This window comes from Felis catus, chromosome A2 (genome assembly GCF_018350175.1).
Source record: "Felis catus isolate Fca126 chromosome A2, F.catus_Fca126_mat1.0, whole genome shotgun sequence".
In the NCBI taxonomy this organism is placed as follows: Eukaryota; Metazoa; Chordata; class Mammalia; order Carnivora; family Felidae; genus Felis; species Felis catus.
This window is the reverse complement of record NC_058369.1, coordinates 59,572,109-59,590,440: the sequence shown is the minus strand read 5'-3', so window position 1 is coordinate 59,590,440 and position 18,332 is coordinate 59,572,109. Positions and strand designations below refer to the sequence as shown.

The 18,332-nt window shown below is 52.9% G+C and overlaps 1 protein-coding gene across 1 annotated transcript in view; it reads right to left on the bottom strand.

Moving 5' to 3' along the window:
- UROC1 (urocanate hydratase 1) overlaps positions 1-11,327 on the bottom strand; it is a 40,606-nt gene extending 29,279 nt beyond the window's left edge. The window contains exons 1-3 of the mRNA XM_003982564.4: positions 11,131-11,327; positions 1,228-1,358; positions 52-145 (exon numbers count right to left, since the gene is read on the bottom strand). Coding sequence (XP_003982613.2) covers positions 52-145; positions 1,228-1,358; positions 11,131-11,256 — 351 coding nt within the window. The 5' untranslated portion in view covers positions 11,257-11,327. The remainder of the gene's footprint in view (positions 1-51; positions 146-1,227; positions 1,359-11,130) is intronic.
- Positions 11,328-18,332: the final 7,005 nt, after the last annotated feature.

Sequence of the window (18,332 nt, the reverse complement as noted above, 5' to 3'; positions counted from 1 at the left end):
CATTTCTATTGGGCAGTGCTGGCCCCTGCCTCAGTTTCCCCCGGCTGTTACCTGGGCTACGGCAGGGTCCAGGTTGTTCATGATCATGTGCATGATGGCTGCAGCGGCCCTCGTCCGGCAGGGGTACTGCTCGATTGGGTAGGCCCTGCAAGGGGAGTCCAGCCACCAGGTGTGACGAGGGGAGGGCACGAGGCTTCCGGCCTGCTGAAGCCTAGGCCCTCCCTGGCCATAGCACAGCATCCGGCCACAGAAGTGTGCACAGCAAGACCTGGTATCCTGCAGAAGCCTCCTGGGAGCTGCCAGCAGAAGGCGGTTCCAGACCACCTAGGCCGGCCCACTCTGGTGCTCACCTTGTGTTTTACACCCCTGCCCTTCCAAGGATGGCAAGTTAGGCCCCTACCGCACCCGGGCCACCCCTCCCTCCCCCTTGGCGGGCTCCAACTGGGAGAAGATGGACTTCAAAATCAAGCTGAAGTCTGCTTTCCAGAAGCATCTCCTCCGGGTGGAGTTTATTATCCATCCCTTCTTTCCTTCATGTCACCAGCGCTCCTGGCATCAATTCTAGAGCAGATGCCAGGCCAACAGGCCCCAACAGGAATGAGGGAACGTGGTGCCTACTTGATGGGGAGAATGACATCCCCTGGGGGTGGTTCCAGACAGGTCTGGACCTCTGGCACATTGAGGAACAAAGGTGCTTGGAGCGTGAGCCCTGGGCGGGGGCAGCAGCATCTGGGAACTGTGAGAAGGGCAGATCCTTCTGGCCCCCCTGCTCCCAAACTGCTGAATCCACAGTGTGGGGTGAGGCCCAGCCATCTACATTTTCACAAGGCCTCCAGTGCCACGCACAGCTCAGCCTGAACCTAAGCTATCTCCTTACTTCCTGGCAGGACAAGACATGAGGTTTAGAAAGGGATTTTGTACACAATTTGGCTCCAGAATTGCACAGGATTGACTACCCAGGATGGTAGGCCAAAGAGACCTCTCTGGAAAGGATTCCCTTATCGTCTGGCCAGGCTGGGGGGCCTGCAGCCAGCTCCAGGCTACAGACCCCCACAGGTGACAACACAGCCATCATGCCCTCTCCGTGTGAGGGGCATTGACTCAGCACGCCACAACTCAGCACGCCTCCTGGTGTGGACAGCCTGCACTTCCCCCTGCTGACCCCTGAATCGGCCCCTCCCTGGGAGCTTCTGGGCCCCCTTTGGAGCTGCACCTACCAGTGCTCACCTCATTTTAATGTCGGGGCAGAACCGGTACATGTAGATATGCCCGTACAGTCGCAGCTCCTGGGCAAACTCAGGGGCCAGCAGCTCCTGGACGTCCGGGGGGAAGTAGCGCAGGGCATTCCTCAGTGCGAGCTGGGGAGTGGGGGGAAGAGGGGTGAGGGGCAGCAGGGGGGCAGAGGATTTCCAGGCCAAGGATCACGAGGCTTCCATGATGGGACATCCTCCTTCCCTACTCAGAAATCCATGGCCCCATCCAGAGACCACCTAGTTCTCACTCCAGGCCCATCTACAAGGTTGCCTCTTACAAGAAGCCTTCCCAGATTGCTCTCCCCCTTCACATAGGCAAACGTCTAGGCCCTTCCTCGTCTTGCTCACGGGAAACCAGACTGCTTGATCCCAGTCAAGGACCAGAGGGTGGCCTTCCCTGAGGCTTGCAGCTACACTCGGAGATGCAGACTCAAGGGCAGGAAAGAGATGTCCCAGGAGCTCACAGGCACCTTGTGCAAATGCAGAGAAGCAACCCTCCACCAGCGCCCACCTTGGCAAGCCGCGTCAGACAGCGCACCCTGCACATTTTCCTCCAAATTCAGGCAGGCCTGGGGCAGGCCAGGAGAAAGAAGAAACCTTCATAGGGCTTCTCAGGCAGCCCAACTCCCAAGCCCCCCAACACTCCTCCACACATCCCTGATGTTCCTGGTCCTGCCGCAGGGCCTTGGCACTTACCTCTCTGCCACCCTGCCTTCTCTTGGAGGGTCTCTCTCTTTACTCAGGCCTCAATCCAAATGCCCCCCTCCACAGAGGCCTGTCTTGACCCCCCCCCCCCTTGACTCCTAGCCTTTCTCCCCACCTCCGTTTCCTTCCCAAGCTTTTCACTGCTGGGTGTTCTACTGGTTGTTTGTTTCACTGCTTACAATCTGTCTTACTAAGCACAAGGAGGGCCAGAGTTCTAGCAGACCCCTTCATAGCTCCCTTCCTTCCAACACCCGGACTGGAGCCTGGAGGCAGGCAAAGCTGGGGAGGCGACCAAGGGTATCTGGGTGGAGGTTGAGGCCATTTATGCAACCAGCTGACCCTGGGGAGCAAACTGTTTTGGGGGTGGGGAGCTGAGGAGCTGAGAATGGTGAATTTATTCCCTCATTCATTCAGTGCACGCCTACTGAGGGGGAGAGGTGGTCTGATAACCTGAAGACAGGTGGGCTTTGGACACAGGGAGGCAGGAGGTGACGGGAGAAGGCCAAGGCCCAGGACTGGGGACACCAGCTTCGGGCAGGGGTAGAAGTTCCCCCAGGGAGATGGTGCTGGAAGTCCAGCCAGGAGCACGGGTTCCTGCCGGCCAAGGGCAGAGGGCTAGGAGGAGGGCGGCCTCTCCGAGGCACCCAGCGGTCCGACACCGTGTGGGCTAAGACACACCCCAGGACTGAGTGACAAGGATGTCACTGGGGCCTTAGCAGCAGGGCAGGGTGGGAGGAGAGAAAGGAGAGGGGTAATCCGGGAAGGAGCAGATGGCAAGAGAGGCGATGAGGAAAACCCCAGCTCAGGGTGTTACAGAAACTTGGGAAGGTCTGCAGACCCACTCCCTCATTTAATTTTCATGTGGAACAAAAGCCCGTCATCCCTTCTCCCTTAGAAAAAAGCTGATGAGAAATATGAGTTTCTCCCTCAAGAACAGTGGCCAGGAATACCCTGCAGCAGGAGGGTGTCGAAGTCCAGCTGACGTGGGGGTCCCCCACAGGGTCTGGTGTGGCCTCTGCTCTGCGTTCCTCACCAGTTCCCAGGTGCCACACTGCTGGCCCGGGGACCCCACTTTGGGAGCCGCTACAGGACAGCCAGGAGGATAAATGATCCACAGCAACATGCAGCAGCCGGATTGGCTCTCCCGACCCGCTGTTGAGTGAAAGAAGCCCACACCTAAGGGACATACTGCCGGCTCTGTTGAGAGGCTGTTCAGGGGCAGGTGTGGCCGAGCCACGTGTTAGAGGTCAGGCCAGCAGTTCTCCTTCAAGGCTGGGGTCTCTTCCCCGCTCCCCGCACCTGTGACAGACACATCTGTGCACACGTGGTCTCCGTGGCTTTCTGTGCATGTTGTGCCTCAACACAAAGACCGTTGTTGTTTTCTAGCTAGTGTATAGCTTCTATCAAGAGCTTGCAAGTGAAACTGAACATTTAAAGAAAAGTTTTGAAAGCAGTATATCACACACACACAATCCACACAATATATATTACACGCACACACACACAATCTACACAAGACTTGACCTGACTACCCAACTCCTAATATATTCTATCCTGTTCTAGCTTGTTTTATTTTGCTTTCTGATGAATGCTACTTGCAACCCCCTAACCAGATTTCACAACCCGCTAAGAGGTGGCAAGCAGTGGTCGGAAAAAAACTGTCTTCACTGTTTCCCCAGCAGGGCTGGCTTCACTACTGGGCCTAAACCTGGTGTTCTTACTAAGGACCTGGATTCGACCTTGTCAAATGCTTTTGCAACCTTGTTCAGCTAATCACATAACTCGAAACATACAACAGAGGTTCCTGTCAAAACCAATGGTTCTTAAATTGTGTCAGTTGATAGAAATGACTAGGCCATTTTGCTTGCTTTTCTTGCTTGCTTTTCTTCCTTCCTTCCTTCCTTCCTTCCTTCCTTCCTTCCTCCCTTCCTTCCTTCCTTCCTCCCTTACTTCCTTTTTCTTTCTTCCTTTCTCTCTCTTTTTTTTTTTTGAAGTTTTTATTTACTTAAGTAATCTCTCTACCCAACATGGGGCTCCAACTCACCACCTGGAGATCAAGAGTCACACACTCCTCTGACTGAGCCAGCCAGGTGCCCTTTGGCCATTTTTCAAAATGTCTTTAAAGGCTGTAAGAAATTCAGTCTGTTCTGAAGGAAGAATGCATGTGTGCCATAAACATAACGGGGATTCTGGCAAAGTCCGTAGCCTAAATGCAGCACAGAAGCTCTGTGTGCTGTATTTCCCCTTGTATAAGATTTCCATTTTGTGACCATTGAATTTTTCTTTATCCCTGAAATTCACTAATTTAGTCTAGACCTGTCTTTTTTTTCTTTATTATTTTTTTATTTTTAAATTTATTTTATTTATTATTTTATTTATTTTTATTTACTCTATCCCAGAGTGCAAGTGGGAGACGGGGCAGAGGGGGGAAAGGGAGGGAATCTTTTTTTTTTTTAATGATTATTTATTTTGAGAAAGAGTACATGTGCATGAGAGCAGGAGAGGAGCAGAGGGGGCGGAGAGAGAGAATCTCAAGCAGGCTCCATGCTGTCAGCACAGAGCCCCACACAGGGCTTGATCCCATGAGCCCTGAGATCATAACCTGAGCTAAAATCAAGAGTTAGACACTTAACCAACTGAGCCACCCAGGCACCCCAGTCTAGACATGTCTTAATGTCAACTATTCTATATCAAGTTTTCGGGTTTTTTTCTGGGAAAAACGATATCCTTTTATCTACAATTTCATGTTTTCACTTAGTTCAGGAACATTGTCTTCTATTATATTTTCTCTCAGTAACTTTATCCCCTGTGTCTAGAGCTACCTAACAGTCAGGCAGTAAATGCTTCTTCAGTGAAAAAATCTACAAAGTAGCAGCTCTGTTTGCTGACCTGGGTCACTCTTGTGAGTCTCTGGTTGGGAGTTCTCAGAAACTTCATGTCTGCCCAAGGTCCGCCAGAGGTAGGCCTATGGGGGGCCCAGGGGCCCCCACGGAACCTCGGAACCTCAGCAGAGGAGGCTCAGCGAGGAAAGGGTGGGTGCAGTGATGAGGTTGGGAGCCCCCATGATAAGCATGGGGACAGCAGCCAGAGTTGAGTCTACCCTTGGCCCTGCCTCCCACTACCCGTGTGAACTTGGGCCGGTCACCCCTGCCTCAGTTTCCTCATCTCTTGGCATGGCCTACTCAGCTGGGTAGTTGGAAGGATTCGATGAGCAAATGTACATTGCGTAGCATACAGCACCTCTACTCACCCACTCTTTTGAAGATCCCTAAACTGGAACCTGAGGAGTATTTCTTGCTTCCTCCCCTGCCCTGGCTTTGTAGCTTCCTTGTTTGCAGGGCTTCAGTTTATTGTAAGATGCCACAGCACCCACAGGGAGCATGAGTAGGCACCCTACTTGGCAACTCACACCCTGGGTGGTCAGCCGGCATGCTAATCACAGGATGCTCCCAGAAACACTTCACCTTTCCATATCTCAATCTACACCAGAGGGACTGCTATGCAGCATATAGAATGTCAGACATGGATTTTCACTGGTCAAATTATGGCCCATTAATCATATAATGCATGTTCCAAGTGGGCTCTTATTGGTGAAATCAGATGTATTCAAGACACATAAATTGGAAAGAATATTCCAGGCCACCCCCGTTGCCTTAATAGGCCTAAAAATCTAACAAGCTCAGTTAGGGCCAAAGGATTGATTCATAAAATGTTCCAGGGTCAGTCAGCAGGTTGGAGAATTCTGGGTGCTTGACAGTGTGGTGGGCAGAATAACGACCCCCAAACACATCTGCCTCCTATTCCCCAGAACCTGTGAATTTGTTTAATTACAAGGCAAGAGAGACTGCAGATGTGATTAAGGTAAGGGTCTGGTGTGGAAGATTATCCTGCATCATCCAGGTCAGCCCTATGTATCCGCCAGAGTCCTCGTAAGAGGGAGGCAGGAGGGTCTGAGTCAGAGAGAGAGAGAGACCTGAATTTGCTATGCATCTGGCTTTGAAGACAGAGGACGAGGCCACAAACCAAAAACTGCAGGCAGCCTCTAGAAGCCAGAAAAGGCAAGGAAAGAGATCCACACCTCCTCAACCCCCAGAGCCTCCAGAGGGAATGCAGCCTCACTGCATATATTTTTTAACTTGACCCTTGTACAATGCATTTATTGCTGCTGAAAATATATTACACGTATGCATAAACTAGGCTGATCTGCTATGTAATATTTGCGTCCAAAGAAATGAGAATCACGAGACTCAGTAAGACAGCAACCGAGCAAGCCTGATTTCCATATCCTTGCATTTGCGCTAATGTTTCTTGCTCATGGCCCAAGGAAACCCATTTTAGCTTTCTGACACCCACCGTTGTAAGACAATAAATTTGTGCTGTTTTAAAGCCACTCCGCGTGTGGAGATTTATTACAGCAGCCCTGGGGAAATAATGGACAGGGACAGGATCCTGTCTTGGGGACAGTGTTACTTCTGCCCTGAGCAAACCTTTTCTGCGTTGGTGGCTGATCAGCTAAAAGGATGCCAGCCTGCGACTTTGTTTATAGCTCACGGAATGGGTGTGTGTGTGTGTGTGTGTGTGTGTGTGTGTGAGAGAGAGAGAGAGAGAGAGAGAGAGATTGAGAGAGAGAGAGAGAGAGAGAGTTTGGCTCAGGCCTTACTTCCATTCTAACCTGGCAGTGTGCTGGTGGGGCAAAACCCACCTACCTGAAAGTCGTTGGCTGTCACTATGTCTACCAAAAATGATGGCCATGACTGATTTGGTGCAGCCTTGTTTGAATCACCCCTGTCCTTGCACTCACTCTTGCTCAGGCTTCATTAGGTCTGCTCTGGCCTGAACTGGAGCCAACCAGACCAACTAGGAGGGTCCAAACTGAGGCTCAGACTGTTCCTAGCTGGGGATGGGGTGGCCTCTGCATAGGCTGCTGCTACAGTGACCCAGCTCTTCCTACCTCAGTCTACACCAGAAGGTTGGCTACATCACACGTGCACGCTTCACCTCTGACCTTCGGTCTCTTCTTCTGTAAAAAGAGCACACTGATAGCACAGGGCTGTCTTGGGGACTCACTGAATCAACACGCTCGGCACAAGGTCTGGCACACAGAGGTGCCGTGTGAGTGACAACTGTCAAAACGATCATGTCCCACACTCATGGCCCTCCATGCTGCCAGCTCTTTCTTCTACTTGGGTCTCTGCCCACCCTGCCCTTCTAGATAATCTGTCAAAAGCTTTTATACTCTCTTTATAACTATATATATGTATATATAGTTAATGAGCAGGTTTATGCTCCTACTCAGACACCCTCAGGGTCTCCCCATGACTCAATCAATAAAGTCAACACTGTTTTTGGCTTTCAGGGTCCTCTATAACTTGGCTGGGCCTGACTCTCCAAGCTCCACAGCCAGCTCGAGGCTACACAGGGCCTCCTCCACCCCTGGTATACTTTGGCCAGGCCCATCTCTGCATTGTCACTCACTGCCTCCCCTTGTCTACAAATGGCCTTCCTTCTTGGACTGAGTCCAAGAACCTTGCCTATGTTGCCAAGACTGCCTCCTCCAAGAAGCCCTCCTAGGTTTCTCCTGCCTACTGAACTCTTGTAGGATTTGGTGGAGGCGCTTAACAACATACCAGTTCATTCAGCAACCCAGTACCGGTGTCACTGAAGATCCAGAAATGAACCCAACAGAGCCCCACTCTTAAGGAGTTCAAGATAGTGTGTTATTAGTGATGGGGACACAGACACACTGGGGTGGTCTCCAGGTCTGGTATCTGATGTCCGGAACAGTCCTTGTGGGTGGGGCAGGGTTTGGGGAACAGGTCACTGAGAGTAGCTGCGTACAGGGTCAGGGGGTAGCTGAAGACATTTCGGGTACAGCAACCGCTCCTGTTAGATGATGAAAATTCCTGCACTGTGGAAGTCGTCTTGTGTTTGTGCTGAAAACGCATTGCCTAAAATGTGACAGCCAGACTGCCTATGTTTAAACAGAGAAATCTACTGAAAGAAGAGCAGAGAGTGAAGCACACCAAATAATGGAATACTACCCACCAGTTAAAAGGACGGGTAACTCTAAACTCGCCAGGAATGAACGTCCAAAAAAACTGATGTGTATAGATTGCAACCACTTACATGCTTAAGAAGGACACACACGCATATCGTATGTACATAAAACACATGTGGAAGGATATGCAAAAAAAATGGCCGGGGCGCCTGGGTGGCTCAGTCGGTTAAGTGTCCGACTTCGGCTCAGGTCATGATCTTACCCTTCGTGAGTTCGAGCCCCGCGTCAGGCTCTGTGCTGACAGCTCGGAGCCCAGAGCCTGCTTCGGATTCAGTCTCTCTCTCTCTCTCTCTCTCTCTCTCTCTCTCTCTCTCTGCCCCTCCCCCACTCACACTCTGTCTCTCAAAAATAAACATAATTTTTTGTCAATGGCCTATCAGGAGAAGTAGGGAACTTACACGTTTATAAGACTTGAGCTCCTCATCTTATACAATTACCTGGAAAGTTTATGTCAAAAATCAAAGAGACACATTTAAATCTAAACAAAAAGAATAGAAAGCAAGCTGAAGGAAAAGCAGAAAGCGAGCTGCTGCCGGATTTGGAGGTTGCTGGGTTCGGACTGCCTGGGAGAAACCGCTTGTGTTTCTCCTCTGAGGCGAGTGTTCGCACCCAGGACGCTTCTGTGACTGGTTTGGGGGTTCCCCCCCCCGACCAATTCTCCACACCAGCTGGGTGGCCCGAGCGTCATTCTGTTCTGACACCATCTGCCTGAGTCAGCTGAGACCCCGAAGGTTAAGGGCTCAGTCCCACAAGACTGCCCCTCCCACCTCAGATGCCATCACACACCCCCAGGCTTTCACCTGTACTGGGGACCAACCCGCTAAGTACCGGGGTTCCCACCACTTCCCTCCTTGGGTTCAGTAATTTGCTGAGCAGCTCGCAGAACTCAGAGAAACGTGTCTACTGGTTTATTATACAATAAAGCATATGATCAAGGGTCCGGATGAACAACCAGATGAAGGTACACAAGGCAAGATGTGGGGTGGGCCCAGCACCTCAATGTGTCCCGCAACCAGCTCTCGGAACCCTGCAGTTATGGGATTTTTATAGAGGTTTCAGCACGTAAGCATGATGGATGATTAATTCAATTTCCAGCCCTTCTCCCCTCTCTAGGGAATGGGGGGGGGGGAGCGAAAGTTCCAAGCTTCTTATCTTGGGACAGTCTTTCTGGTGACCAGCCCCTATCTAGAGTGGCTTCCTTAGAACAAAAGAATTTCCCTATCACCCTGGAAATTCCAAGGAATTTAAGAGCTCTTTGTCAGGAGCTGGGGTCGAAGGAAGGGAGGGTCAGGGCAGAGGTCAACCTCCGTCCTTCTTACTATCTCACCAACCAAAGGCTGGCTGACCCTGGCACCCTGAGGGAAGATGGAGCGGCTTTCAACAGCCCCAACTCCCGGACCTGCAAGCAAATGGCGACCTACACAGGGCAAGGCTGAGGTGGCCCAGCTCCTCAGCTCCCGAGTGCCCCCCTCCCAGCACAGGACACCATCACGCAGCTATAAAGGTGTCACCTGAGATGGGCAGGTGACAGGGCCCTCCATGCCCTCACGGTCAAAGATTGAGCCCTTGGCGCCCAGCAGGGAGGTGACCCAAGGGGAGGAAGCTTGAATGACTATTTTGACGTAGTTAAGCTGGGCCAGATAAGCACCATGGAAGAGGAGGCGGAGCCAGGCCCCCAGGGCCTAGGCCCCCCCACTACCCCTGCACCGGAGCTGTCCAGTCCCACCCCAGCGCTCCCCAGCGCCCTCCAGCGGCCTGGCCCCACACTTCCCCTGTGCCTGCACTGTCCAGTGGTGCCCCAGCTCCGCCCAGCGCCCCCCAGGGCCCCCCTCGCAACACCCCTTACCCCCAGCACCCTTCCCCCACCCTTCTCCTGCCCTAGCTCTGCCGGGTCCGCCCCAGCGCCCCCCAGCGCCCCATCCGCGCTTTGTGAGCTGCCTCCGCGGAAAGTTTAGGGGGCAGCCACTGAAGGGCGGCAGTCTTCACTTAGGGTGGGGTTGTGTGATTCCTTTTTTAATGTTGGTGCCTATTTGTATTTTTTTTTACTTTCCCCTGCACTGTTCCTGAATTTCTCAAGTAATTCTGAGTAAAGAAAAAGGAGGATACTTTATATCATTGTGCCGCCTTCTTTATTTCCTCTGGTCTCCTCCACTGCTCCGTGGTGTCATTTTCATCCCCAGTTTTGCGAGGGAGACAAGTGCGCTCCTGGACAGTCGGAGCTGCCCGGGGTGCAGGTTCGAGCGCCCCCAGTCCTGGGCTGGCTCCAGGCTCTCCAGGCTGTGGGTGATGGTCAGGGACACCTCGGCAATGCTTTCAGCAGCACCATCCCGCCCCCGCTAGGGTTCTAGCCTTGCTGGCTGCACACTCACTACAAGACTGGGGGGAGGGACACAGAAGCGAAAACAGGAGCTGACCTGCTACGTTGTAGAACTTCAAAGTCATGTGCGTGTCAGGAGTGGAAGGGTACACTGTGGGGGTGCTTGGATGGCCCAGTTGGTTGAGCAACCAACCTGTGCTTAGGTCATGATCTCACAGTTTGGTGAGTTCAAGCCCAGCATCCAGCTCTGTGCTGACAGCTCTGAGCCTGGAGCCTGCTTGGGATTCTGTGTCTCCCTCTCTCTCTGCTCCCCTCTCCACTCACCCTCTGTCTCTCACTCTCTCAAAAATACATTAAGAACATTTTAAGAAGTAAAAAAGAAAGAAGGCTACACTTTGTTTACACCAGCCTCACTCCTCTGACTGGAAGCAGCCACAACTCCACTGCCTCCTGGCTGGGGGACCTTGAGCCTCAGGATCCCCATCTGCAAATGGGTACCCTAATCTTGCACCCAAGGATGAACGTTGGGGAGAGAATGAACTACAGTAGGCGTGAAGAGTGCAGAGCAAACACATTGGACCCCCCTGTCCCACCGACACCCCCTCTGGGCGCTCTTGGACACCCCCTCTGGGCTCTCCTGGACACCCGCTCGGGGAGGCTTGGCGGTGAGGGGTGGGAGGCTGAGTTGAGAAGCTGCAGCTCCTGCAGAGAAGCAGGAACAGAAAATGCCCACCCGGACCACCTCAAGGACACCCAGAGGGCAAAGGGCCCAGCAGGAATGGCGCCCAACTTCTTACCTGCTCCTCCGCAGGGCTAAGGCCAGGGGTCCTGACGGGTGCGTGGGGCACCCCAGCCCAGCGTCCCCGGTTTTCCGGGAGGGGCCGCAGTGGCAGGCCAGAGCATAGCACCTGGAGGCTGGACATGTTTGGCTGAGACTGAGACGGAGGCCAGCTCTGTGGGGAGGCCAGGGAGAGACTGGGCAGTCATGGCCCAACTGGGCGGGGACCTCCTGCTCCAGGCCACCTCCTCCAGCCCCTCATTGGGCCCAGGGCCTGCAGAGGGAGCCATGTGTGGGTCATTGGGTCATTGGCCCCTCGCCTGGCTGCCTGCAGTGTTGACCCGAGGTGGGGCTGGTGTTCTGGGTAGAGGCAGGCTTCACGCAGGGGAGATTGCTATGTATTGGTTTGTTTGTCCTGTTAGCGAAGTGTTGGCCTTGAGGGGTTGTGTTTCCCAGGACGCGGCTTTGAAGGGCTGCTGGGGCTCTAATGCGGGGGTTCGCTTCGGCAGCCTTACACCAGGCAGGCGATGCTGGGATTTGTGTCTTGGTGATGGGGAGCATGTGATACTGAGGCTGGCACAGAACGCGGGATCTGTGCAGAAAGCAGGCAGTGCGCCTTGTACCCCTCCTCCCTGCCACTCGTGCAGGGGGCACGGCAGAAGCCCACCCAGCAGCAGCTGTACCCTCCTCAACTCTCACATGCTGCTTCATCCCCTTCCCAGAGCTCTCTGTAAAGGGCCCACATGGAGATGCTTCTCATCCTCGATTCCATTAACAACTTAGCAAAGAAGTGCTCCTTATTAGCCTTATGCTACAGATGGGGAAACTGAGGCCCAGGTGGCACTCACACAGCCAGGAGGCGATGGCAATAGAATCCTGGTGGTCCTAGGAAAGCAACCCATCTGGGTGTGAACCCAGCTCAGCTCCTGACCAGCCCTGTGGCCTTGGGCCCTGTCCCAATCTACGCAAGTGGGTGGTAATTAATCACTGGGCTGTAGGAGGCACGAATGGGTTGTGTAAGCACCCAGTGCAGTACCTGCGTGGGGCAAGGTGAAAGGAACAACAAACATCTTCCTAGTGCTCATGCTTCTGAACACATCACATGATCCAGTTCCCTTTGTCCCCTCATCGGTCCTGTGGAGTTCACTGTTCCATTTTACGGGTGTGAAAACTGAGGTCGAAGAGAGGTAGTGGGAACTGGGTTAGTCACACGGTGAGTCACCAGAGGTGCTAGGATCTGAGCCCTCAGAACCCAGAGCTCTGGCTCTAGCCTCCCTCCCAGTCACTCTTGCAGGCCCCCTGCCACAGTGACGGTGCTGTTCCTGGGGTCCACAGCATCTCGCTCCTCCGAAAGAAGAGCGAGAAGAAACTCGCTCAGCTTTGCTTTTTGTCATTTATCCATTCACTTGATCTTTCAAACATGACTGAGCACCTTCCTAGTCAGGCACTATTCTAGGCCCTGGGAACGAACATCCTCGCTACAGACACTGCCCCCTACCCAGCTGTGCCTGCAGTGTGTCTAGGCATGTCTGGCCTTGACTGCCAATGGCCGGCACCTGCATCTCTCTGTTCCAGGGCTGCTGCTGGTGAACGAGCACCTGCTCTCCCCCTTCAGAGGCAGGCTGGGAGGGCTGGGGAGCTGACGGCCCTGTCACCACCTGTCCCAGGAGCAGCCCTCAGCCAGCAACAGATGGAGGGAGGATGGTGGATAAATGCCCCAGGTCCCTTGCACCTCAGCAGGGTGGAGGAGGGAGGCAGGTGGTAACTCAGGGGAGTGCTCTATACGATCTGCAGAGTCTGTGCACAGTCCCAGCAGGACTGTGCTGAGTTGCCCCCATGGGGTATGGTGCCCCGGCTGGTTGCTTTCCTTGCCCGTCCCCCTCCCCGCCCCCCTCCCTGCCCCCTGAACAAGACAGTACCTCAACAAAGTAGCTGTGCACAAGCCTCCTCTTAGGTTTTGTTTCCCGGGGAGACCTCATCTTCTGGTGGGTCAAGATAAGCCAGAACTCAGTTTTTGTAGAATCCTCTGATTTTTAAATGTTTACAATCAATTAAGAAATGGTTTTAGGGGCTCCTGGGCATCTCAGTCAGTTAAGCGTCCAACTTCGGCTCAGGTCATGATCTCGAGGTTCGTGAGTTTGAGCCCCGCGTTGGGCTCTGTGCTGACAGCTCGGAACCTGGAGTCTCCTTCAGATTCTGTGTCTCCCTCTCTCTCTCTGCCTCTCCCCTGCTAGCACTCTAGCTCTCTCCCTCTCTCTCAAAAATAAACATTAAAAAAATTTTTAATGGTTTTAAACATTGTACTGGACAAGATGGATGCATTGTATCAATGTCAATATCCTGGTTGTGATACTGCAGTGTTGCAAGATGTTACCAGTGGGAGAACCTGGCACATGGGATCTATTGTTTCTTACAGTAGAGAAACCTACAAGAATCCCCAAATACAGAGCTTAATTTTTTTTAAAAAAATCATGCAAGCTGGTTAAAAGAATGAGGATCTCAGCAGATGTTACACATGGCCAACTGGTAGGTTCGAACCCTGGCTACACTACTCACTCGCTAGCTGTGCGTCCTTGGATAAGTTACTTAGGCTTTCTGTGCTGCAGTTTCCTCATTTGTAAAATGAAAGCACTAATAGTACCTACCTCATGGGATGTGTCTGAGGATGATTAGATGAGAACATACGTGAAGGTTTTAGTGCTTGTTACAGAATAAGCATGGATAAGATATTGTTATTTTTCTAATTGTTGCCTGTATCTTTTGATACAAGGAACGGGGCAACGAACCTAGTACAGAAAGTATATACTACTTTGTAGTACAAAGAGTATATGCGCACATGTGCACGAACTGTCTCTGAAAGAAATACAAAGAAGAAATACAAAGAACTGCGGAGGGAAGGAGACTTTTCACTATAAAACTCTTCCGCACTTTCAAATTGTCGGTGTACCAAATGCCATTGAATTGTACACTTTAAAATTATTAATTTTAGAGGCGCCTGGGTGGCACAGTTGGTTGAGTGTCCGACTCTTGATCTTGGCCCAGGTCATGATCTCACAGTCCGTGAATTGGAGCCCCGCATCGGGCTCTGCGCTAATGGCTTGGAGCCTGCTTGGGATTCTGTCTCTCCTTCTCCCTGCCTGTCCCCCACTTGTGTGCACTCTCTCTCTCTCTCTAAATGAAAAGACTGAAACACTTTTATAAGTGATTAATTTTATGTTACATAAATTTCACCTCAGTTAAAACAAAACTCTGGTGTTTTTGTTTTCTGTTCAGGGGGGACGGGGCAGAGGGAGAGGAGAGAAAGAATCTTAAGCAGGTTCCACGCCCAGCTCGGAGTCCAATGTAGAACTTGATCTCATGACCTGAGCCAATATCAAGAGTTAGATGTTTAAGTGACTGAGCCACCCAGGCACCCCACTCTGGTGTCTTTGAATTTTGTTCCATGGGTAAACCAAAAAAATAAAAAAATTAAACTAATAAGGAGTAAAGAAAGGCAGGCAGGCGCTGTAAGCCAAACCCAGTTTTGCTCAGTATGTGCCGGTCCCTGGCCCTCAGCCCTTGGGCTCATGGTGCTTGATGTGGTGGTCTCTCTCCAGCCATCAAGTGTAGTGCCTGCCTCCGTTTCCCCTCCACTTGCCCCCACTGGCTGCTTCTGTCCTAGCCAGCCTCTCCTCCCAGCAACTCTTGGCGACCAGCACCACACAGCTCAGCCCTGCCTGCCTGGCACCCCCAATCCAGACCACACTGGACCTCAATCTCTGCCGTATCACCAGCATATCCAGCTGGCCTTCCCGAGCCAGGCAGGACTTCTGTCTCTTGGACCACAAGCCTGGTCCCAGCTTCCCCTCCTTCTCCATCCATTCTGCCACTCTGGACATCTTCTGCTGAACCATCCTGACCCCTGAGCCCTCCACCATGAAAATATATCTGGACCCTGAGACCACCCTAGCCTGGGTCATGCCCACCCTCTCCCCCCAAGATAGCACCAGCCTCTCTCCTGGTCCCCCACCTCCTCCCAGCCACCTGCAGTCGGCTAGCAACACGGCTGCAGACTATGCCTAGAATAACCCAAATGTGGGCCAGTTTGTTCTGGGCATGTGGATCCTCTGTCTGCCTCTGATTTCTCCATCCACTCTTGTCTACCCCAGAGCCTCCTGGCTGCTCCTTGCTCACACATGCCCACAGTGGTTTAAAAAAAAAGTTTTTTTTTAATGTTTATTTATTATTAAGAGACAGAGCAAGACAGAGCAGGAGCATGGGAGGGGCAGAGAGAGGAGGAGACACAGAATCTGAAGGAGGCTTGAGGCTCCGAGATGTCAGCACAGAGCCTGACATGGGGCTTGAACCCACCAGCTGCGAGACCGTAACCTGAGCCGAAGTCGGATGCTCAACCGACTGAGCCATCCAGGCGCCCCATGGTGGTTTTAAAACATGCCAGCAAATCCTTGCTTGGGTGCTTCTTCCAGTGATGCCGGGGTGTGGCCCTGCTCTTGAGTCTGGGCCAAACTTAGTGCTTATGGGGTAACTAACAGAAGGTAGCCTGAGACTCTGTGGAGCAGCCCAAGTACCCGGGACCCCAGGCTGGGGCGTGCCATGTGGAGGTGCTGAGGTCAACCAATCAGCTGAGCTCTGGTGTGTGAGGGAGCCATCGGGGATGGCCGACCCCAGCCAGCCTCCATCTGATGCAGTAGCATGAGACGAATCACCCAACTGAGCCCCTTCCCCAAATTTTGACCCACAAAACTGTGAGCAAAAATTTAAATGATTGTTTTAAGCTGCTAAATTTTAGTGCAATTTGTTAGTTAATAGCTACCTAGGAACATTACATCGGGGCCTCAGCAAAGTCTGGTCCTCTGCCCGGGAATCTCCTCCAGGCTCCTCACCTGACTCGCATCTCTGCTGAAGTGTCACACCCTCCCTGAGGCCTGTCCCTACCATCCTCGATATGTGCAATATACATACTTCCCATCCTTTATCCTGGTGTATTTTCTTTTCTTTTTAAATTTTTTTAATCTTTATTTTTGAGAGAGAGTGTGTGAGCAGGGGAGGAGCAGAGAGAGAGGGAGGCACAGAATCCAAAGCAGGCTCCAGGCTCTGAGCTGTCAGCACAGAGCCCGACGCGGGGCTCGAACCCATGGAGTGTGAGATCATGACCTGAGCCGAAGTCGGCCGCTCAACCGACTGAGCCACCCAGGCGCCCCATATCCTGGTGTATTTTCTCTGTTGTACCATTTGCCACCTGACGTGATCTTATATATTTATTCCTGCTTTCTATGATGTAAATTCTATGAGGGCAAAAGCCTATCTGCCATGTTCTCTCCACTGGAGCCCCCGCACACTGGGCAATTCAGTATCTGTTGAATGAATGAATGAATGTGAGCCCCTTTGAGAAAACAGAGGCTGCAGAAGCCGTCTTCTTGGGGAAGATACTGAAGCCCCGGGCCTCTGGCAGGGCATACTCAACCCTCCATCCCAAGACCCAACACTGAGATCCCACCGTGGGCCTCGAGGAATCCGGTCTCCAAGAATTTTCTAACAGGGATGGGCTGAGATGTTGTTCTCAACTTTGGCCACCAGGTGGCAACACAGGAGACGGAGACTCTTGCCCTAATAAGGACGCAGAGGCTGGGGCCTGGGGGAGGGTCAGGAATGCATGTGTAGGTGAGATTTGGGACCCCCTGGCTTGTGGATGACTGTTAATCCCTGGGTCCTGGACCCAGAGCAGCAGCAGCCCTGCCTGAGGGCCAGATTGGGGCTGAGCTGGATGCTTCTCAAGGCTCTCGGTCCACGTCACCTGGTAAGCCGTAATAAGGAGTTTCTGGTTTTATCTGTGAGCTGGGTTTCCCACTTCTCTGCCATTTGAGACCTATCATCACCATTTGGAGCCATATCTTCAAGCAAGCAGAACTATTATTTGCTTAATATTTTTCCTTAAATAGACCTTTGAAACTTGGATAAATGTAATAAGAGGGAATTTTTATATTACCACTGGTACAGAAACCAGTCACTTGCCAGAAACAGGCAGGAACTGTAAAAATAATCACTAACATCTAGGACTTAGACGGCACTCCCTGATCCATTGCACAGGGAACTGGGGCACAGAGAGAGGTCAGGAAAATTTCCTGATCTCACACAGGGGCAAGTGGAACCTGCTGGGTTTGGAATCAGCTTTTTCAAGAGCCCCTGGGAGCCCCATGTCGGGCTCTGTGCTGACAGCCTGGAGCCTGTTTCAGATTTTGTGTCTCCCTCTCTCTGACCCTACCCCAGTCATGCTCTGTCTCTCTCTGTCTCAAAAATAAATAAACGTTAAAAAAAAAAATTAAAACTGTGGTTGACTGCAGCACCCTTTCCCACACACTCACACCACCAAGTGTCGTCTCAGGTGCACACCCGCACACAGCATCAGCTGCTCCCTGGGTTCCCTTCTAGCCTGACTTGTGGGCAGCAGGGAGCGGGGGTCAGGCCTGGTCTCCACGCCCCCCCCCCCCCCCCCCCCCCCCCCCCCCCCCCCGGCCAGGACTAGCTGGATGTTTATCTTCTATCTTTCGATGGCCTGACTTTACTCTCCTCCCCTCACACACAGGAGGCCTCAGTAAGTTGAGCGCTCACCTGGAGTGTGGATCAGTGGCCGGTGACCAGGTGAGGCAAAGAGCCCCGCTGGCTGCATGAACTGAGAACCCCCACCTCTCCTCCCAGAGTCTGGCCAAGAACGACCTACAATGAGGCAGAGTTCGGGCAGGACCTGGAGACACCTGTGGAAACAAGGCTACAGGGTGACCTTGGGGGGATTAGGGGGCAGTCTTAGGCCTGACTCTCGGGGATGGAAGATCCTGGGGTAGTCGTCTGTAGAGGTCTGCTTCCCCACACCAGGTCCCCTCCCTCATGTAAGGCAGCAAAAACCCCTCAAGAGGGCACAGTGCTCCCTCGACCCGCCGACACGCCACTTTGCTGACGCTTCTTGGCCTTGGGTGGAGGATGGTACCCCGGGGCCAACCGAAGGCTCCGCCCCACCGGCGACCCGGCTCTTTCCACCCAGGCTCCGTCCTTCCAGCCCCGGACTGCTGCCGGGCTAGATCGGTTGCGGGGCGTGTAGGCTGGACGAGGCCCGCCGCCCGCCGTCGCCCACCTCCCCAGTCCCCAGCAGTCTGCCACCGCACCACCCTACCCCCCACCCCCGCGAGCAGAGCGCTCGCACCCCCGCGCCGTGCCTTGGTACGCGCC